The sequence below is a fragment of the Glossina fuscipes genome, unplaced genomic scaffold (genome assembly GCF_014805625.2).
Source record: "Glossina fuscipes isolate IAEA_lab_2018 unplaced genomic scaffold, Yale_Gfus_2 154, whole genome shotgun sequence".
NCBI classification, from domain to species: domain Eukaryota; kingdom Metazoa; phylum Arthropoda; class Insecta; order Diptera; family Glossinidae; genus Glossina; species Glossina fuscipes.
In genome coordinates this window covers 115,197-138,227 of record NW_023998497.1, presented here as the reverse complement: position 1 = coordinate 138,227, position 23,031 = coordinate 115,197, and the positions used below count along the sequence as shown (strand labels likewise).

General features: G+C 33.9%; 1 protein-coding gene across 1 annotated transcript; it reads right to left on the bottom strand.

The window, feature by feature from the left end:
* Positions 1-1,666: 1,666 nt before the first annotated feature.
* On the bottom strand, positions 1,667-22,441 carry LOC119641568 (23 kDa integral membrane protein). The gene is made up of 5 exons (XM_038040316.1): positions 22,336-22,441; positions 18,766-18,863; positions 2,249-2,608; positions 1,995-2,186; positions 1,667-1,919 (listed from the first exon to the last, which is right to left on the bottom strand). The coding sequence occupies exons 2-5, from the start codon at positions 18,823-18,825 to the stop codon at positions 1,848-1,850; spliced, it is 684 nt and encodes a 227-aa protein (XP_037896244.1). The 5' UTR covers positions 18,826-18,863; positions 22,336-22,441; the 3' UTR covers positions 1,667-1,847.
* Positions 22,442-23,031: the final 590 nt, after the last annotated feature.

The window sequence follows — 23,031 nt, the reverse complement described above, 5'->3', positions numbered from 1 at the left end:
AGCACTATTAGGTATATTCGTATGTCTACAAGGGTTAAGGTTAAATATCTCACAAATCATTCTGACAGTTTTAGTTACATCACATGAGTAGCCGACCAGCTCAGTTAATCAATCAATGTTTGTAAGATCTTTTGGTTTTAATATTCAGCTAATGTCATAACAATGTTAATACATGATTCATTACACACACCTTTACAGGGTAAGCCATGGTCTGTTGTAAAGGTTTTTCACTAACATGGCGGCGCACAACGTGAAGAAGAGGACACGGTCGTCAGAAGAAATAGCGGCGCTGGCCACAAGACTGAAGACCCTAGAGGTGGAACAGTGGGCAAAAGGAGTCAGAGCTGATGACGACTACCTCCTCATCGGTCATTTGTATCAGTATTTCTGATAGGCGGGGCAATTGGGTCGTTAGGGGGTGTTTGGGTGGCCAACAGATTCGGAAGGTAAAGGCGAATTACTTTAGCAATATTTTAGTTACCTAAGCCATGTATGTTTTCTTACTTATAGGAAAGGATGGTTTCTCACCAGAGATTTATTGTTCATGGGTGTTGGTGTTATGTTGTCCTTTTGCCGTGTGACTAATTCGATGGAAATGTTAATGCTGGGCGCCTTATTGATCGGTGTAGCTTCTGGTTTAACTGAAACTGCTCGTATGGCTTTACGCGGTGCTCTAGGCGTATTCTTTGCTGTGGATGTAACAGGTGGTGTTGTTGTTGGTCAAGTATTCAGCTTACGGAATATTTTTCGTTCCGTTATCCGTTCTCTAGGTCTTGAGTTCTAAACCGATAGTCACGCTGAACAAAATGCATCTAGTTCTAGGCATTATAAAAGATGCATACTTCTGGGCACTACATATATTTGACAAAGATCTCTGAGCTGGTTGTCTTTGAAAAAACAAAAAAACAAAAAAAAATTTCAATCCTTAGGTGATAAAAATTGAACGGAAATTTAGCTTAGAAATATTTTTGTAGAATAATTTTGTTTGTTCTTTGTTTTTTTTTTTGTTTTTTTATTAATAAAAGAAAATTTCAGTTTATAAATGTAAACATTACAAGTTTATGACTAACATTGTATTCAAATAAATTGAGTGTTTAAATATTTGTTGTTGTTGTTTTTTTTTAATAACAGTAAAGAAATGCATTAATTCATTGCCTTTTTTGTTTGTTCTTTAATGAAAATGACAGCAATTCATATGAGATTTTAATGAAATATTTAATAATAATAATAATATTTGTGTTCCTTAACAGATATAAAAATGTATATATATATATATACTTCTAGGAAAACATTTAAGGACCGTATCAAAAACCATTAATATCTATATATGTATATAATTTCTTTTTTCATTTAATGTATTTATTTAATATTCAAAACTATAGTGCGTATATCTGAGCGAAATTATGAAAGAAAAAAAAATTTTCTTTTTTTTTCGGGTTTTATATGTCTGCCTATGCATTTATTTATGTTTTATGAGCAGTAATACGATTCTTTCAAGTTTACATTAACACACTTGTTTGCATGTGTACACGTTTATAAGATTTTTTTTAACACCCGTGCGATTTTAAATGTTCATATGTAAATAAACTCAAATTGGGAATTTTTTTATTTTTTTTTTTTTTTTTTTTTTTTTTAATACACTTTCTCTCAAAAATTTGCAAACGAGGTTTGAGGTTAAATTTGATTTATTGTGTAAACAGGTAGCTATGGGAACTATGCAACAAATTATTTATTTTGTTTTAATTTTATTTTTTTTTTCGGTAGTATGCGTTGCATATTATTATATTAATGGCCATTGTAACCGTCTTGGACATCAGTTACAATGTTTATGTTTATAAAAAACTTATTTAATAAATATTTCGGCGTTTATAATTACGAATATTATTAGCTAAGCAACAGGCGAAAATGAATCCAATGAGCTGCAAAAGAGGAAAAGAGAAAATAAAACAATTAGTTTGTCGTCAATCGGAAACATAGATTAAACATAGACTTACCTCAACGGCGATTAAACCCAGGCTAAAGTATTTGGCATTATCAGTGCTACCGGTTACTAAATCAATGAACTTCCGGCGGCAACCACCATAAAAGTTAGTAGTAATACACGAATCATTCTCGCAGCAACTTGGTGGTGGCAGTTTAAGAATCGCACCATAATCAATTACTCCATTAACGCCGCAACATTTCAACTAAAAATTTTGACATTTTTACATTTTACATCATTATGCAGGATTTTTGAAAAAGAATTTACCGATTTTTGAATAGCTTCAAAAACACCCGCCTCACGTGATTCACGTTCCCAAGCACTCTCAATTACTTGACCCATGGCATCGCTGATTTTCTCTTTATTAGTCCATAACAAAACAAGGACAACCGATTGTAGTATAAGCAATATAAACATAAAGATCGCATAGCACATGGTCTCGGTAACATTTTCACGAATGGCGCCGCAACAACCGCAAAAAGAAATCAAAACAACAATCGAACCAATTGTAATTAATCCAACAGGAACTATGGCTTGAGGCGGAAAATGTACTGTACCATCAATTTCCACAGCATTGACACTGTTCAGTACAATAACCCCATAACAAATAGCAACGATACCAATAATCTGAAAAATAAATAAATGTATAAAAATTAATTTCTAAAGAAAGAATCTTCCGCAAAGCCTTGCAAATGACATTTGATAAGAGAAACCAGATCACAACCTTAAGTGATTTCAGCTTAAGAAATTTAACTTTAACTTCCAACATGTAAAAATGCTATATTCGGCGGGAGCCGAATCCCGCATACCCGCCACCATGATTTTTGCCCTCAACTTCTCCTTTACTCTCTCCTTCTGCATTCTGTTCTCCTCCTTTAAATAAGCATAAAAACTCAAAAAAGTGAAAAAACAAAATTTGATCACTTGTAGCCTTGTCTGGGCATGGCCCATTCCAATTTCAACCTGAAGAAACTTGCAATGATTCTACAAAATTTGAAGTCGACGTCTTAATTTTTGCGACCAGGAGAGTGCAAACAATACACACCACACAGACACACAGACGGACAGACATGGCCAACTTAGAATTTCACGCTGATGAAGAATATATATATACACTTATAGAGTCTCTGAAGCTTCCTTTTGGGTGTTACATACGTTATGGGAAAAAACAAATTGAGTATATCCCCATCTTACAGGGGTGGCTATAGCAAGTAAAAATGCCATAATCGGAACAAGGTCGATCAACAGAAACTCCATTTAGTTACTTATAAACCAATGATGATTATTCGTTATTTTTATATAAATAATAATAAATAATAATTTTCGTCAAAGCCCTCACATTGGAGGCCACTAAAACGCCAACTTTGGCAAACTTAATTTACTTGTCAAAGACTTTATTATTTTCCAGTTGCTTTCGTCACAATAGATCTTTGTGACCCAAATTCCTTACGATTGAATAACGCAGGACGAACTTTCATCTTAAAATATAAAAAATTAAAACTTTTTCGGATACAAAAACCCTTATTTGTCATTAGAACCCTTATATTTTGTTTGGGATTCAATATATAGACTTATGTGGTCCAAATTCGATCAAATTAATTTTTATGCCAATTGTTATTATGAATGAATTCTCATCAGGAAATAGTGAAAATTGGGGCTTTCTACCAAGTAAAGATACAGTTTCCGTATAAACGCTTGTAAGGCAAGGAGTTTAAAAAATTTGCTCATTCTTTCGTAGGGTTTCATACCAATTTAAAATGCCGAAACACTGACACTGGGTTAAATACGCCTTATTTTGATAAACCATTATAGGGGAAGCGGTCGAAAAGGTGATCTGATGTGAACTCGTGGGCACGTTAGTCCAAAACACATCAGCGTATCATATGTCGTCAAAACATCGCCGGCCTGTAGATCGAGAAATAAGAAGATAAGATGTTCGGACGGACAGGCAACCTAAAATGGGTTCGGAAAATGATTCAGAGCCAATCGGTATAATAAAACTTGGGTCTATTTCAGGTCTTTCTAGGCGTTGCACAAACCTAATGTGCTCTTGTACCCCAAAAGCGCTATAGGGCACAATTAATTAAATCTTAAAAGTTGTCTACAAAACCTTGCAAACAAAATTTAATAAGCGATAGCTAGAAAGTTAAATTTAAACTCAATAATAATTATTAACTAGAGCATCACATTCTTAATTGATTTCAGCTTAACAAAGTTCAGCTTAATTCCAAAAATGATTCATTAATCGCTTTCTGTTCATATTTATTTATTACAGAGAGTACACTAAAGGGTCCATCCAATCTATACTTGAAATAAAAAAAAAAAAAAAAAAAAAAAAAAAATAATGAGATAAGCTTATGTTTTTCCATCCGCTTTACTACTCTTGGTAGATTTCTTGTGTGAAAGGAATATCTTTTTTTAGAGGTCACAGTGCACAAGCACCGAAAAAACATTCAAAACTCATTTATATTAATTGAAAGAAAATCGCAAAGCACTTGAAATTGTTAAGAAACTACATGCAAAACATTGCATTGCGTAAATAATTAATTTTTTTATGTAAATATTCTTTCAAGACAGATATATATATATATATAAGTAATTACCTGCTGTTATTAGTAAAAATATAACATTTTTTTTATTGCCGCTCTATGTGAGTCATACTTTGGCGATAAACGAATTGTTTATTAAGAAAAACAAAAAAAAAAAACACAATTTCCGTTATATTCTGACTTAAACGAAATTATCTCAGCTTTTATACAGTATTCAACTGTTATACATATATATATACGTAAGAGGGGTGCAAAAGAATTTCATGCGTTCCTTTATAAAATGTCCGTGACGCGCCCTTTGTTGTCCAAAACTTTGGGTTTAGGTAACTTGGGCATTGCATTGGGGTGCTTGTGCACTCATTTCACTCATAATAAAGTTCAGTCCAGTGTGTCATCACCGTGTAAAGAGATGGATGTCAACAAGCAGCATAATGGTTAACTCAGTTTCAGGTGAAAATGTGATAAGTAATAAAACATTTAGCAAGCGGTTTGCAGAAAAGTGCAAGTCTCGCGGGCGGTATCAGGCGAAGACTAGATTCTTCAATAGATAAAAGTCGAGTGAAAACTCGAAAAAAAACACTATACAGTGACGACTGAGGCCAACAAACAAATTCAATTTGGAAAAGATGGGGAAGGAAGGAATATGGATTCCTTATGAACGCTAATGGCAAACTCCACGTCTGTTTAAATTTGTTAAGTCAACGATTATATTCAACAAATTATTTCGGGCAAACAAACCTGGATTATGCACGATAATCCTAAGCATAGAAAGACCTCGGATAACCACACACACCCCTTGGAAAGCTACTTCATTCAAACGGTGTGTGCAGACACTGCGATACACGACCATTTTTTTACTCAACTCAGAGAATCATCCTTTGTTGATTTGCTGGCTCGTAGAAGAAGAAAAAGATAACCGCGTACACTAAACGACAGATTGTACAACAAATGAAGTCTATACCTTACAAGCACCAATATTCAAGTAACCTACGCCGGAAATTACAGAAAAAGTGATTTCGTTATGTGCGTTTTACGAAGCCACCAACTTCAGTCCACGGAATCGTAAAGGCAACTTAACAACAGTGTGCTTCGTACAATAGATATCTATAATGCTTATCCAATTGTTTCGAGCGATTCAAAAGTGGTGAATTTGGACTCAAGTGCAAAGGAATCTTAAGGTTTTGGCAAGGAATATTGAATGAAGTCACTATTCAATTACTTACTGAATGACAATAAGGTTAGCAGGCTAAAGTTATTGCTCAACAGTCTCGGTACCTTTGAAGAGTGCTGTTCCCTGTTTAATACCCTCCTGCATTTATTATATTACAGTAAAACATTGGCATCACATTGCAATGTCGTTTATCATAAAAAAATCGTAAGTTTTGGATGCCATGCAATGCAATAGCCCCATTTTTCGGCATTGCAGTCCAGCTCGCATACGACCTTAGAGACGTTTAGGCATAATCCAACGGACATAGCATCATACTGTCACTGTTTGCTCGGAGAAGTATTGTGGCATTGGTTCGTACTCGCGGTTATTCTCGGACTACGCAGGGATGCTGCCGCCACAACTACAACAATCTAGTTTCACGACACTCTAATTCAGCTCACGCTCACTTGCTTGAATGAACAATCCAACGCTTGGTGAATTTTGGTGAAGATGAAGCTGTGACCCATTTACAGTAGTCTTGGAATCGTATCATAAAAACATCTTAAGGCATCTCCTTTGACTTTTGTAAAAGTTGCAAGCCCAACTCAAATATTGAGTCATTCTCCTTACACTTCTTCTAATGACGTTCACCAGGGCAGAGAAGCTTCAAAATCAGTTAAATTTGTATTAGTGATGGCATAAGGAATCCAATCTATTTTCTAGATCAATAAATCTGTGTATCACATAAGTAACTTCCTTTTTCAGAAGCGATGACAGTCGAAATTAAAAAAATAAATTGCATATATGCGATAATATGAATAATAAAGGAGAAATTTGCCCATAGCGAGAGCGATAACGGCAGACCAAACAAAACAAAAGCAAAAATCCCCAGACTATTCAACATAACAACACTTTGAATGTTTTTACAAATTTATAAAAGCAACAAACAATCTGATGACGCCATTATTTTTTATACTATATAATATATATATATATATATATATATATATATACACATACATATATATATATGTATATATGTTCAGAGTCTAAAAAATGTTAAAAAAACGTTTGATTTTAATTTTCTCTATTTTCTTGTCGTGCAGAACGGATACACTCAGTGAATTGTTCTCCCTCTACATGCATACATAGTGACGAGGAAAATCTGAATGTACCATAGGATTGACTTTATTACTCTTCTTGAAAATGGAGGCACGTTGAGGTTTAAATTGCTCGCTTCCTTCAAAATGCTTTGCCCGAAAAATATTATCATTGGTTATTAAATAGAGATTATCCAGCTACTATTTCTGATATTCCTACTGCAGACGGTGTTTACCTCTTATTTGACTATTCTTCTTTTTTTTTACCTACAACTGACTCCTTAATTAAAAATTTGAGACAATGTAATTGTCGATTGGAGTCGACAGCACGAGTTGATGAAGAAAACACAATGTCAGCAGAGGACTGCAAGAGAGAGAGAGAGAGAGGGGTGTAATCACTGCAGCCAACAAAAAAAAAAAAAAAAAAAAAAACAAAGCACTTTGGCAATTTTTTTGGGGATGAAAAGAAAGGTAATAGAAAAATAAGATCAAAGCGGACTATTAAAGATACACTTAAGTGCTGAAAAAGATTGTTGTTGCGAAATATTAAAAAATTGCAACATCAGATTTATTTCAGCTAGGCATGGCTGTTAAAGGGCTCTGTAGTGCGAAAAGTTAAAAATTGGTGGCAAGGCTGACTTGCAAAGAAAACAAGCAAAAGCACTATAGTGGGCCATGGCCCTGTGCTGCTCTACAGCTATTTATTTCAAAATAAAGCGTTATGTGAAAGGTAGTCGAACTATCTTTGATGGCGGTCGTCATTGGGTCAAAATGGACCACGAGCACCAAGCCTAATTAGAATGTCTCAAAAATTGCGGCCTGCACAACTTAAACGCAAGAAGTTAAGACGGACAGTCAATCTTAAATCGGTGCAATGGAAAATGGGTTTCTCGTACGTCCTTCTGGGTTGCAAGATCTTTGTTTCATTGGCGAGCACATCATTCCAAGGATTAGATTAAATCACGAATTTACCGAACATGAAAAATTAAGCTTTTGTGGGGAACACGGTCGACAATAAATCGGTCGATTGGCGGTATCTTGCAAATCCTTTTTCCAATAAACAAACAAAAAGGTCTTTTCAAGACATAATCCGGCAATCGAGTTGTTCTCGGAAAAGATGTGAAATGTCTAAGAGCCTGCCGGCCTTTTTGCTTTCTTCCCCACCGTTATGTTATAAAGCAAAAGCCTTATCCCAATGCTAATAATAATGATTTTTTGTAGGTGTAGGTACTTCGAAGTACTTGTAAGTGATTGTGTTCATGAGTTCGTAGAGGGCCGTTCCAGATTGTCTTTTACTTTCAATAGAAATCAAGTCAGCATCTTGGCCGGCCATTCGTATGAAATGCCGCATCCATAAGATATATCTTCTAAATTCTAGGGCATCATACAAAATCTACGGTACATCTATCGGTCAAGAGTTAAGTAAAGGCGCTCTTTTCCGTCCCGCAGCTTATTAAGGGAATCCAAAATATTTTAAATTCAATTTATATATTCGGAAAGGCACGACGTCCTCAAAGCAACAGGCGTAGGTGAATACATTCTTTTCGGATAATTTCAGAACTTTTTTTCGTGTTTATTCTTATGACTGTAAAAATAAATCGCTTTTCTTATTTTATATTTTATAATATATCAAAAAAAAAATAAATAAATAAAAACAAAAAAATGCTTAACCCTGAACTTAGCAAACAATTTAAAATTTTGTACTCACGCGTCCCTTGGTATTCAATTTTTTGGCTGTAAGCCAACCTCTTTGAAGATATTAAAAAGAAAACAAAAGAAAAGTAAAACAAAACAAAACAGTTTTATGAGATATTTTTTATCTCCGTCTTTCTTTCCTGTTTGTCATACGAAAGTTTTCAACGAACGTTTTAGACGAAAAATGAAGAACATGTGTGGTGACTATTTTTTCACAGCACTGTAAGAATATTTAAATGTATTTAGATACATAGATATGTAATAGCGGCAAATGAAGAATAATCGAAATAGAAGTCCCCCTTCTTTTATAAAGTATATCATCGCATGTATGCGTAACGATAAACAAAGGCCAGGGGATTTAGATATTAATTGTTTATCACAAAATTTTGTGTCAATATCGTTACATGGCTCTGTTTGCTTGTTCAAATAGTAAAATTTCTTCTAAGGCAGTAAAGGGAGCATAAAAGCATTTGTTTTTTTTTTTAATGATATTTTAATAAAACATAAAGTCATCGTAGATGTCGAAAGACTGAAAATATATGAGATAAGTAGACGGTTCTACGGAAGAATAAAGGCGCGTCCACTTTTTCAAAACTTTTGCAACATCCGGAGGGAAGTTTCATAAACTCTCATAAGGTCCAAAGTTGTCTTGGTCGGCATGAAGTTATGAATGTATATGAGTATGTCCGTCTGTGTATGTGTGTGTTGAAATACCTGTAATACACAAACTTGTGGCAGACAGGCAGGAAGTTCTTACATGATGTCGAAGGTGGGTTAAATTTGTTCAAAGACGCACCTACTGAGAACGTCTTTGTTTGCAAAATCAAAAAAAAAAAAAATCATCTTTTGCTCATTACTTAGAAAGTACAACAGACCAAATTACAAAAGCTTGCACGTTTGCTCTGCGGATGATCCTGTAGTACATGTATAAAAATTTATACCGAAATTTTATTCTTTTATTGAAATCCAGTTATCCCATACTTAATATGCCGGAATCATGAGTAAAAAAATGTTGTCACATGCTTGTCGTAAATTCCATCAGCTGTTAATGGCTGAACTTCAAACTTCGGCTGCTGCTGTATACATAAGTTACTGTAAGACACTGCCAAAATTAGAATTAAAAAAAATCGTCGTTTGTCTACGGATTCATGGTAGAACCGGAAATTGGTGTAAGAAAGTGTATTTACTCTCCTTGGTAAGCGGAATTATTTCAAAATCGTGTAAAAAAAGATCGACTAGAAAAAGACTTGGCTGTATGTATATGACATATAATAATCCATTCAATCCAATAAGTCCATTCAGTCATTTCAATTATTTAGCTAACATATGCTGTATTTTTATGCAGCATAGATTGTATAGCGCCCTACATTCTTAGCACATATGTATGCATAAGTTATGTTCTTCATCGTCGTAAAGTTCGAAGAGGTTTAAGATGCTAACGAGCACACAAATTGACATAGAAAACTGGAACTTGATACATAAGCTTTCAATGTCTGTAGATGTCGATAGATTTATCGAAATATTGTGTGGTGTTCGAATTTTAAAAATCGTCTATCCCTTCGTCCAACTTTCAGTTCACGTAGAATGTTTAGAGTTTCCATATTTCCAAAATACCATCAACTATAAATAGTGAAAATGTATCTCTTGCGAATTATTTCCCTCTCCTAACGATTTAGATCAAAAGTATGGATATTAAAAAGATATAGAATTTATTGAAACTGTTTTGTTGTATTTAGTCGTGCTTACAATGCACGAAAACACAAAATTTTTAATTTTTGTAATTTTCCAGTTAATATTTTTATATCCAAAATTAATGCTTATATCTTAGGTGGCGGCAGTGGATATCAAAGAATCGACTTTGTCTGTCTTATTTCTCAATTATATTTTCCCGTAAGCAACTTTTCTTCTTTTTGTTTTTGTTTTTTTGGCCAATCATCAGACAATGCTCTACTTTCAGTAGAGAAATATATATGTATGTATATGCAACAGAAACTTGGGGAAACATATATAGGTATGGACGCATAAACAGAAAACGCTTGAGCATAGAAATAAAAATCAAGTTTTATTAAGCGATTTATTACTGAAATGGTGGCAAAAGTCAAATTCTATTCCAAAAAATTATACTCTTGGTTACCGAAAAACAAAAAATTACAAAATGCTTCGTTGTAATTGAAACAAAAAATTCTTGTAGTAAGAACTAAAGGTATAAAAGTGCCTTGGACCTTGGAAGGTGCACGTTTTCTAGTTCAATATTCTCTTTATCACGCTATATAACACTGTCAACTAAACAAAAAATCCTTTCATTTTATAATAAGAAATTTTTCATTAAACTCTATGCCTCCTTCCTACTTATATTAGGCGTGCAAATAAATTCTTTCTCTTGAATTTAGTTGGATTGGAAAAGATGCCCGACGCTTCGATTCTTCCGAAATTTTATGTATAGATAACTCAGATATTGATGTTTGAACGAGGTAAGTTTCAGTTGGTTAGAAGGTGGCCTTCGGTATACATCAAAGTTTATAGGGACGGATGTCTTTTATGGCACCGCATGTTTTCTATTTCTAACTGGATTGGACGGGAAAAATGTAGCTGGAGCTACAGAAATAATTAAGTTAGTAAGGATAAGTAAGCTACGAAACAGTTGGAAAGTGGTTTGTGAAATTTCGGGCAAAACATGTTAGGCATGAAAACGATGACGTTTGCATAAGTCCCTCCGTCTCCCAGAAAGCAACCAAGGAAATAATTTTCAGCCAAGCCTGGGAAGTATTAGAAAACGCTGCATATTCTGCAACTCGGACCAGAACTGCCGATCACCGCTTATTTAGATCGATCCAGTCATTTTTGGTTCGTCAGCGGTTCACAAAAGTTGAAGATGTACGAAAATTGATCGATGACTACTTGGCCTGCAAAAGAACGCAGGTAAGGATGATGCGTGTACTCTTCTTCTTCTTACAGATTTCATGATAATATTGCGTACTATGTTATATGATTGACTAAAGTCCAAAAGTCTTCACGGCTCCTTGCTGCGTGTGTCAGTCCTGTCCAATTTCGAATATTATACATAATGTTTGTCCGTACGCTCTTCGATGCGGCCTCGCGCTATTAAGCGGAGGAGTTCATATTTTTTTCCAAATCCCATGTGCGCAAAATAACCCATTCTTCGCTTTTTAATACACTTTAATGGCTCAAGGTCAGAGTTTATTTTTCGCCGGAATTCAGCATTGAAAATGCGAACTGCCCGCTATATTTTTCGAATTCTACGGTAACATCACATCTCCAAACCTTCCAGTCTGTTCATTGCAGTAATATTTAATATCCAGGATTCTAGACCAGGCAAGAGCACAGACCACACAAAGCATGTCAGGAAACGAAGACGAATGTTTCGCCTTGCATGGTTCGATTATTAAGCTGTGTGTGAATTACATTTTTAATAAAGTTAAATTTTATCAAAGAGCGGCAAGAATTTTTTTACACCCCTAACATTAAGGTAATTCTGCAGCGAAATATTAAAAGTTCTTAAGAAATCTATGCATAAATGATGTTCGAAGTCTCACCAAACACGTGGATGCCTGATTGGAAGCGAGATGATGTTAACAAACTTTTACATCCGCGCGAACCATTTGGTTTGGTTTTTTCGTCTCTTTTAACGACATTAAACAAAAGCTTAAAAAAAACACGTTTTTGACTTTTAATGGTTCAATGGTTCAAATCAAAATTGTTACGTCACGCCATGATTAAAAATTATCGTTCCACGTTCGTCCGTTCGTCGTTGATAGAAATTTAATTAAAAATTCTTCAAATTGCTTTTATTTCGCAAATTCCTTCTCTTTGCAGGAATTGTTTTCGATTTAATTTGCCCATAAAAATATGTCAATGAAGAAGAAGGAGACTCATGTTCTATGTAAAAGTGATTCATTCGTTTTAAATTTCAATAAAAAGATTAAAAATTTTGCTTGAAAAGTCACGATTTTAGTCGAAAATGAAACCGACCATAAACTAAACCAAATGTGATGAAAGAGAGAAGCAGTGAATATGAATAATTTGCGTACAATACTTGAGGAATGTACTTAATTTATGAATCTATTACTAAAACGAATTTAACCTTAACCCGCCTCTCACGCTCTTGTTCGTTGAATTTCATTTAACGTAAGACGATATGATTTTGTCTTTAATGATTTTTCTGAGATCTGCATAATTTGCTTTATTTGTAATGAATATTTATTTCTATTGTATTCAATAATACTTGAATTAATTTCTTTCTTTTCAAATTTGAATCCATCTCTCGCGAATTACATTTTCGTTTATATCATAATTCCAGTGCATCCAAGCCAAAGTGTAGGCTTCATTTGATCTTCCGTTGAGACTTGTGCTAGTTCAACAAAATGTAGTCATTGGGTTTTTTAAATGCTTTTCCAAAATGTATGATTTTGAACCATTACATCTATCATCCCTTGGCACTCAAGGAAGTCTAATAGACGTTTGAACGGAACGCATTCCCCATATAAAGGGTGTAGGCGCTTTAGAAAAAAAAAAAAATCGTCAAAAATATTGTAGTACGACACGGTCCACCGTTAAACATGCGACACTACTTTGGTTAGTACAGTTATTCATACAATGATTTCTCAAAATAAAGTGTTATATAGGAGGTGGTCGAAAATACTGTCCGATGCAAACTATTTTCAATAGCGTTCGTCAGGTCAGAGCGACCTGCAGATTGAATACAAGAAAACAAGAGGGCGGGACGGACGGACGGACGGACAGAGAGGCAGGCAGACCGGCGTAGGTCAAATCGGTGTAATAAACTATTGGTTCAGGTATTGCACAGCTCCGGAAAGACTTAATGTACCCTTGCACGCAACATTCTCCACACTTGCACACACATGCCCGATGCAATTGAGCTTGCTCTCGGTATCGTACAAGTGCAGATTATTTTGTTTATCATTCATTTGTGGATTTGCACTAAATATTTAATAACAATTCCAAAAATGGATGACATAGCAAAAATTCTTTGAAACATAAGCGCGCCCGAGTATGCATATTTTTAGAGACTTAAAGTCTTATATTTCGTACGCTCCAAAATTTTAAATAAATAAACAAAACAGCAGAAGAAAAATTCTGTTTATGATTAAGTGCGTGAATAAGAAAATAATTTTCATTGGCAATGATTTTTTCTGCTCTACGATACTTGACACCCATTACGTTTTTCTATATCCTACACCACTTGTAGTATAAGAGTATTTGAAGTTTACGCGGATGTGTGCAACACACAGACGAATTTGAGATGGACCCACTTTTTATTATACTAAATGCAAAATCATTTGCTGAATATATTTGAGCTTGTCTGTCTGTCCAGCTTAATGCCTTGTCGCTAACGTACAGGCCACGATTCTTGAGATATTTTGATGAAATTTCATATGCTGACAAGTGTTACCCCAAGCATTAACTCTACCAAAAATGGTTCCAATCCGACAACTTCTTCGATAACTTTCCGTATACCACATTATTTTGGAAAGCCATCTTATGAATACCTGTAGGGTGGTGTAGGTTGTGTAATGATGGGCTGCGGCTGTCTGTAATGTTTTTATTTAGTTAGTTGTAGGTTTAGTCCTTAGGCAGCAAAAAATAACAACAATGAATGCGGTAGGCTATCCAAAGCCTTAATAACCAAGACACGAACCAGCGAGCAACGACGACAAAGCTGAATATCTATGGTGGCCATATTTAAGGGGTAAGAAGACCATGCGAAACCGTCACTAAAGAGCAGTATTAATAACTGATGTAATTGCGACAACAGGTTGCGCATGATATACCAAAAATCATAATATCGTAAGTTATCAATATGACGAACTTATCAATAAGAAGATGTATCAAAAGTCGCCCAGGGCATGTTTCCAATTCCAGTCGGGAATGATATCAGCAGAGAGTACTCTTTCCGATTAACGGATGACTTATCCTTTGCACAAACTGCTTCCTTTCATACGGCACAAATATCGATTGTTTTGTGAATAGAAATACCTATAAATGCAATAATAAACAAGTAACCGGTTTTTGCAATAAAGCAAAAGTTGTTCATCTAATAAAGATGAGGGGCCGAATACAAATTAGCATACATAGAAGAACACAGATTGAAATACGTCCTGACAACAGCTGGCCATACTCCGAAGTGTTGTCGGTGTAGGATATAGACAGAAACGGAGTATGACAAAGCCTTTAATAGCAAAAATCTCAGCAAACTAAGTACTATGTACACCACAATAGTGCGTGGTGCTGCTGTTTCGTGTTCCTTCAAATGATAAAGTTTGATTCACAACAATGCAGTGAATTAGATAATAAATAGAGAGGAGTTAGCACATTTCCATCATTTGCCAATCAACACTTGATGCGGCTTTCGATCGATCAAACGAAGTTCTTACATAGTACATGGGCGACGACTGAACATTTAATTGAAGTTACTGACCTACATAACTTTTAAGCTTTTTAATGATGTACTCAAGAGCTTTTAATAACAATACTACCGCAGTGAACAACAGCATCTGTGATGTATGACCGACCGACCGACAGACCGACCGACCAACACAATTCATACATAATATGAAGTAAGTTAATGTCTACTACTATAACAGGTTTATTGTTTCATTTCATAACTGAAATCAATTCAATTTAACATCACCTAGTTAAGTCAATGAAATGCATATGTATAAATATATATATATATATGCTCGTATGTAGTGTTGTGGACATGCATAATACATATATATATATATAAAAACGGTTTATTGAAATATAAGACAGTTAGTTATTGGATTTTTTGAAAAGCACATACAACAAACAACTTGCCTTATAAACAAAACTTCAATAACATGCATACACATAGAATGTATGTATGTTTTTGTCTATGTTAATATAACAATTGCTTTTATATACAATTTAATTTATTTACCTTGTTTTTCTTCTTAACGCCATAAATGATTGTTCATGCTTTACACAAACAAAAAACAAAAACAAAGAAAACGTATATACTCAAGTACTTTGCTGTTACGTTAAAGCGAATAGGGCGTAAATAATAAAAGCGTAAATAAATAGTTAACGGCTTGCGATTAAACTTTCGAAAATCGAAATGTATTTTCTCCTTGGAGAGAAAGAGGATCATTGGCTTAGTACATTCCTACAAGTGGAGCTATTATCGCCAGACCACACAAATGCCGCTTCTAAAGGAAACAAGACGATATACTAAAACTTTTTTTTTTCTACGGAATGCAGTTTTTTAAAATTTCAATTATTTGTTACTAACACAGGGAGTGTTATAATAGTAAGTTATATAAAGCAAGTAAACTCAACATAATAGGACAGGGCCCAACATTAAATGCCCTGCAACAATTTACTTCTCAACTATGGAGTTTTACTTCTCGAAATAAGGTGTTTCATGAAGTGTGACCAGAAAAGTCCACTTTCTATACCGTTTGTCCTTGAACAAAAACATGTTGGTGTCATAAATTTCATTAAAATCTCGCAAATATTCCGACCTATACTAGTTTCCAAATCGATCCAAGTCGATCAAATCTTTCGCCCTTGCGCTGCAAATGGTGTAGTGTATATACATTTACTCAAATGAACTAAAGCAACTAAGAAAATTATATTCCTTTATACCCATCACCGCTATCTCAAAAAAGATTAAAAAAAAAAAAGGATTCCATATTCCATTACCCGAATAAAAGTGAAAATTGCTATTGTGTAACTATTGTACACTAAGAGTAACAAGCAATGAACAGGGAAAGCAAAGGTGTTCACAATTTTTGTTGAGACTAGATACTGTAGGCGTGTTCTTTGTCCAATCTGGAGTGCACATTTGTAGGCGATATCTTCATTTTTGCGAAAGGAAGGATGTTTACTGCAGATAGAACACATTTGAGCAAACGGCCAGACTCGATTTCGAAACTGGTCAAGAATTTATATACGTTGTGGAGTTTTTGAAGCTTGCTCTTATGTGCTTTAAAGGTATTAAAAAATGTTGCAATTTTAATAAACTATAACATGGGGAATGGGACGTGGTCAATTTTAGCCGCGCTTGCATAGGCATTAAAAAATCGCACACAGTATATATGTCCAAATTTTTGTATAACTATCTGCCGTTGAAAAACCCAATATTTTATTCATTTTGAGAAACTGACATATACTGTAGATGTGTCCTTCGACCGATTTGCCCCATTTTTAATACCAACCTGGGTGCAAGCACTTTCAATGTCGCTGCTAAACGTGAAGTCGATAGCTTCATTTTTGGAAAATGTTTACAGCGTGTATAAGACAGATGGACAGGCGGACATACTTAACTCGGTTCAAAATTTGTGGAGTCTCTGAAGCTTCCTGCTGGACGTTACAAACGTTTTGACAAAATGGATATATTTCCCATCCTTTGATATATGAAAAAGAAAATTATTTTATCCGTGTCACTTTTATATGACTACATATAAAAAAACTTGGGACGTTTAAGGTTATAATGTGGAAGCAACTCGGAAGGCAAGTTAGATAAAAGCTTTTAAAAAATGATTTTTCTAAAAACTATGGCGTTTTTTTCCAAATAGTACGGACGGTTTACGGAGTATTACTGCTGAAATCGATTACTCATAGATGCAAAAAATTCACGGAATGCGTTGAAATTGATTTTCTTCTACATCGATTAACAAATCAATTAAGTAAACGAAACTAATTAAGAGCTAAAAAACAATGTTTAAAACGTCTCCCATACAAAGCAATAACAAGCTTTTCATCTGAAGGCGTCGGTACTTTCAAATTAGTCATATTTTCTGTGGTTGCATATGATTTCAATGTCATTCAAGATAGGCTAAAATACTCAGTTTCAATTGACTTTACAAGATTAAAACGTTTGACAAAAATAGGAATTACCTGCGACTCGAGTAAATTTTTTTTCCTCAATTTCTTTGATTGTTTGTATTGTACAATGAAAAATAGTTTAAATTTATTTGCCCGTAGGAAATAGTTGTGTGTATATAAAATAGGATTTTTTTTTTGTAAGGTTCGATTATTAAAATCAAGAAATTGCTTAGGCGAACTGGGCGAATGAATTAGTTTCACTCAATGTCGGCCGCTTGTTAATGAGCTAATGCGGGAAGATAGTGTAAAAAACGGCAAAAATTCAGCAGTAATCCGACTCCGATACGATTGTTAAACGGTCTAACGAAAGTAAGCAAACATCCAGAAATTTGGTCAAAAATTGTTAAAGTTCACCACAATAGGTTGCGCAATTAAACAAATAAGATAATTATATTCGGTTCTAATCGCAGCAACTTTTCGCAAAAAACACAAGAGAAACAAGAAATTTATATTCGGCGGTGGCCGTACATTGCACACCCACCACTATGCTTTTCGCATTCTATTCTCCCAGTTCTTTTATTTGATAGTCATATCGCTGGCATCATTAAGAAAAATTTAAGCGCGGTGTCTACCATATTCAGTCAACATATTTAGACAGGTAATATATATCTTTATTTGAGGAGTTTGCAAAATAATGTTAAGCATTCTGTCTTGTTTGTGTTATGATAAATAATGTGTGCTGTTAGAACGACCATTTTCGGAAAAAGAGAGCTAGAAAGTTGAAACATATACTCGCATACGGTATAGATGAAGTTTGGAAACTGAATCCGGGATTAGCTGGAAACATATGCATAATTCATACGCGGCATTGGCCGAAAACTCAAACAAAGTGAGCACTAGCAAAAAAAAGTGGGAAACAGTGATCTTGAGGCAAATATTTCATAAAATGGCGATCGAGCAACTGACACGTTCCCACCATTTAAAATAATTTTTTGACAAATAAATGCATTGGTGCGAGGTAATGGATATCTTGCGATATAACTGGATGATGTCGTGATGAAAGATAGAAAAATAGAATCTTTTAGCTACAAAAACTAACTATAGTTATATAATATATATCGTAATTTATATAGTTTCGGAACCTTGGAGTATCACATATCAGTTCCTCTTAAAGTTAAAACTATTGGACTTGAGGAGAAGAACTTTTTACCTAAAATGAAAAAGTGTCCAAATTTATTAAGAGAATGAACCTAAATACCTTGGCATACACACGTTCAACAAAAAGTTATCTTAAGCTGGGATAGGATTCAGAAATTGAATAATTCATTCGACGATTATTTCAAAAATAATTAAACAATTTAACGATGATTTTATAATGTTTACGCTCTAACTGGAACCAATTATTGCTTTAATATATTACAAATAATCAATTAATCTATTTAAGCTTAGGTTAAAACTTACCGAAACTATTGTATTGAATACAAAAAGAACATATTTAACAGCAGTTGTGCCGCAATCCATTTTATTCGAGTTTATTTTCTTTTATCACCAAAAAAATTCTGCAAATATTTAAAAAAAAAAAATTACATAAAACAAATTATATATGAAAGTTTCTCAAGAGTCATAAATAAATAAAGTGAAAGTATAAAAAAAAAATTTTGAATGTCGTCATAATGTTTGGAATTATAACGGTGATCGCACAACAATGCTTTAAAATATTCACGGGATGAAATATTAGTAAGTAAATATTATTATAAGTTAATTAGCTACGCAGTAAAAACGTGTGATTCCTTTTGTAGGTGCATTCAAGAACATGTCATTGACATTATTACTGAAATTTAACAAAAGTCAAATTTTTGCAAATAAAAATCGAAATGAAGGTTATTTCTTGTGTAATAATAATAACAACAACAACAACAACAACAAACACGCATCCATCCATGCATTATCTATATAGATATAGAAAGAAGGAAGTCTTCGGATTGACGACGAGGGCGATTTTTATAAAGAAGAGCGCAATCTCGATATAATGATCTATTGAATGGAAGGTAAAATTCAATAAAACAGGACATTTATTATATAAAAGCCAGTGAAATCATTATGATCAGCCAGGGTCGAGCTTCATATATGCTCCACTTTCTCGCTTAATACACCAAAGGATACTCACGTAAAAGCATAGGTGCCCAAAATGTCAACTGACGTGATCAACATTTATCTCAAAAAACTAGTCCATCCTGTCCACATTTTTCACGTCAACTTGGAATGAGGGAATACTTATACTCAACCAATTTTGTTGACGACTTTCGAAAATTGCAATTTTTTTCATATAACAGCTTGTCAAAATAAGTTTTTGTGGAAATTGATCGAAAAGGTTCAGTCGTCTTCGTCCTTATTTCATCAAAATATCTCAAAAATTGCTATCACATGCAAGCACATGGACAGACAGACACGCAAACTTAGATCGATTCGAAAAGTGATTCTGTACCGATCGTTATATAAAAGGTGGAACTTTCTTGCTTACGTACGTCGGCACCGTCTTAATAAACCCCATAGTGGGGTATAATTACGATATCAAGATTGAATACGAAAATACGTGGGCAGACGGATGAACAAACTTAGATTGATTTAAAAAAGGGATTTTAGTCGATCGGGTCCAGTGCTCGTCCTCGTGGATGTTGCACAGATCCGTACAAACTTAAACTGCAATTATACCACAAGTGGTGTGTAGCGTGTAACAATTAAGTCAAAAAGATAATTATGAAAAAATTGGAAACCACAAGTGGTGTAGGGCGTAACAATTAAGTCAAAAAGATAATTTTGAAAAAATTAGAAACGTTAGCTATTGGCGGGAGCACTTTCAAGCTTTTCAAAAACCGATTATTCAGCACATTTTTGTGCGCGAACAACCACAAATATAATAATTTTCAAGTTTTTTGCTCAATTATCGCACTTTAGAAGATCTTAAGACCACGCGAAAGCGACGTAAGTAAACCCATCAAATCAGATTAGAATCTGCTGCTACTCACGTTTAATGTAGTCTTTCATCACACTATACCGGAATAGTGAACGCACAAAAAAAAAGAAACAAATAAATAGACTTTCAAATATAATACATCCCCGCGTCATTCGACAGTAGCTATACGTAACTATAATAATATAAACTATTTCTTTTATTAATCTACATGCTGTGTGCCCAACCAAAGCCTACTCCCCTCCTGTTCTTATTGCGGCTTCTTCGTTCGCCAACAGATGTTTACGCAAAAAACAATTTCAGCATAGAAGGCATGCCTGTATATATGTATATATATATGTATTGTATTCATTCATTCGTAATGAAGATGAGAACAATAAAAGAAATAGAAACACAATGTATAGCTATAAAGATTCATTAGTTGACCGGCAATAAAGAAAAGTAAAGCGAACAAAAGCAAAGTTCCTCTATATTCGGTTTAAGCTGAATTTTCGTATAAATTTTATCATATAAAGGCAAATAAGTTTCGTAGATAGAGAAATATGCATATTTTAAATATAAAAAATAATTCTATGCGATATATAAAAATACAATACAAATATATATATGTTTGGTATATTCATTTGCTTTTTGTTTTTTTTTTTGAACTTTCGGGCTGTCAATTATAGGTGAAATGCGTTGATTTTTAAAAGAATTTGGGAGAAAGAGATAGTAAATGACAGTAGCATCTGTTTTGCCTTCGTCGACGAAGCACTGGCCCCAATTAAAGAAAGTATGGTCTACAGCAGTGAATATAGAGCCCGGGTTTGCCCGTTTAATAATCGCGCTTCTCATCTACAGTACACGAGAGCTTTGTTGTACCTATTGGAAGAATTTTAAAAATGCATCAAAGATTTCATCTTTCATGTCTGCTTTCAATAAGGGTGGAACGCTGACATAATGTAGTCAAACGCAAAATGGCTTCTCTTAGTTATATTTCAAAATCGCTAGCTCGAGAAATGTGGTTTCGACAAAAACGCAATTGATGTTTTAAGTAGCGGAATGTTAAGAAAGCTTTAATCTGCGAAGCCTGCGGCATATAATTAACCTACACTTTCAGCAACGAATTCGCGAACTCGAAGAGTAGACTTCTGCTAGCTACAGATTCCCTGCAAATCGACAGGTTGTTGCAGATTATTGATAGAATCAAAATTCAATTGAAAAGCATAAGGTGCCTCGATAAACATTTTTCTCTATAAAATTTTTGAAATGTCATTTTTCGAAAGCATCATTTAAGCCGATAAAAAAGTGTTAAAATTTTAGAGGGCAGATTGAACCTTTAAGGCTTAAAATTTTCATCAATTTCCGACGTATTTTCTTTAAAAAAGAATTCGTTTGTTTTTCTTTTATTAACATGTCAACAAAACCAAATTGTTGTCCGCAATACGACGGTATTGGGACTTTTTCCAATGATGTTACTCAAGTCGCTTTAAAGTCCTACACTTACTACGCATACGAAACACATTTTCGATTTGCACAAACCTCAATAAGAAAAAAACAACAAAAAAATATACAAAAAAAGACTTCGGCACAATGGAGTTTAATGGAGTCTAATCAATAACGCAGACTTGTTTATTACGTTTATTACATTAAGCAAGGCATTCACATCACTTTGAACATTAAACGCTGCAACACTTTATTAAATTGTCCTTCAATTTATTTTTTACGAAGAATTAAGTTTTTATTATGTTTAAATAAATAGTGCTTTGTATCACACAAGAAACAATTGTTCTCTCAAGTTTCCCATGTTTCATTTAAGTCATTATGACTCAGTGAATACAGTTTTTTTTTTTTTTCTTTTTGCACATAAAAGCATCCTTTACAATGTCATCTCTCTCTCTCTTTGTCTACATCTTGGTCTATAATTCTTTTCAATCATGTCGTCAAAGTAACAAGTAAATTTTTAAAAACAATGATTTTAGATGAAATACTTTGTTGTGTGCGGTTTTGTATTTAGGTACAGACGTCTATATATATTTTTTTTATATACAAAAAACAAAACAAAAAAAACGGCTAATTACCTCTTGAGCAACTTACTGCCACAAACACACAAAAACTTTTTTTAAGAGCACTTGCTTTACTTTTTCTATCTAAGCTTTAACAGGCACAGACACTGCCTTGACTGCCTGAATTCGAAAGATATTGATATGAAAGCGGAACAATGATTGCCATTCTGCTGCACATTGTGGGCTAATAGATATTCACCACTTGCACACACAAACAAACAATGTAAAGTGTTCCACACAATACATACTCTTCGCTTCACGCACCAACTTGCGTGCTTGCCGGCTGAGGGATTTTCGTATATATAACATCGTTTGCGGGTTAAAAACTCCAAAGTAGCAAACACACTTTTTTATTTTTGCTTCTCTTCCAAATACTTCTAAATGCTTTCTAAGACTTCACTTGCATCCAAATATTTCAATTTGCTTCCCTTGTTTCCAAAATTTTAAAAAGTGTTCCAAATGCGCATGTATACATCAATAGTATTTTTTATTTATCTATTTATTTTTATATATAAAAAAGATGATAATATTCTTATATAATTCTTATAATTCTTAGAATTTAAGGAAATTACGTCCCATTCAATAAATAATCTAAAATTATTTATATTAAATTATAAAACTATAAATAAATTAAACTCTTTTCAAGTCCTGGGTTTACTTGCTCCAATTATAATTCGAGTTACTATAAATATTTTTTTTTTTATACAATTT

Coding starts and splice junctions, on each gene's coding strand:
- LOC119641568 (XM_038040316.1), bottom strand. CDS start 18,825: ATGGATTGCGGCACAACTGCTGTTAAATATGTTCTTTTTGTATTCAAT. Junction 2,609..18,765: donor TATTCAATACAATAGTTTCG/GTAAGTTTTAAC, acceptor TTTATTTTTCAG/ATTATTGGTATCGTTGCTAT. Junction 1,920..1,994: donor TGGGTTTAATCGCCGTTGAG/GTAAGTCTATGT, acceptor CCTCTTTTGCAG/CTCATTGGATTCATTTTCGC.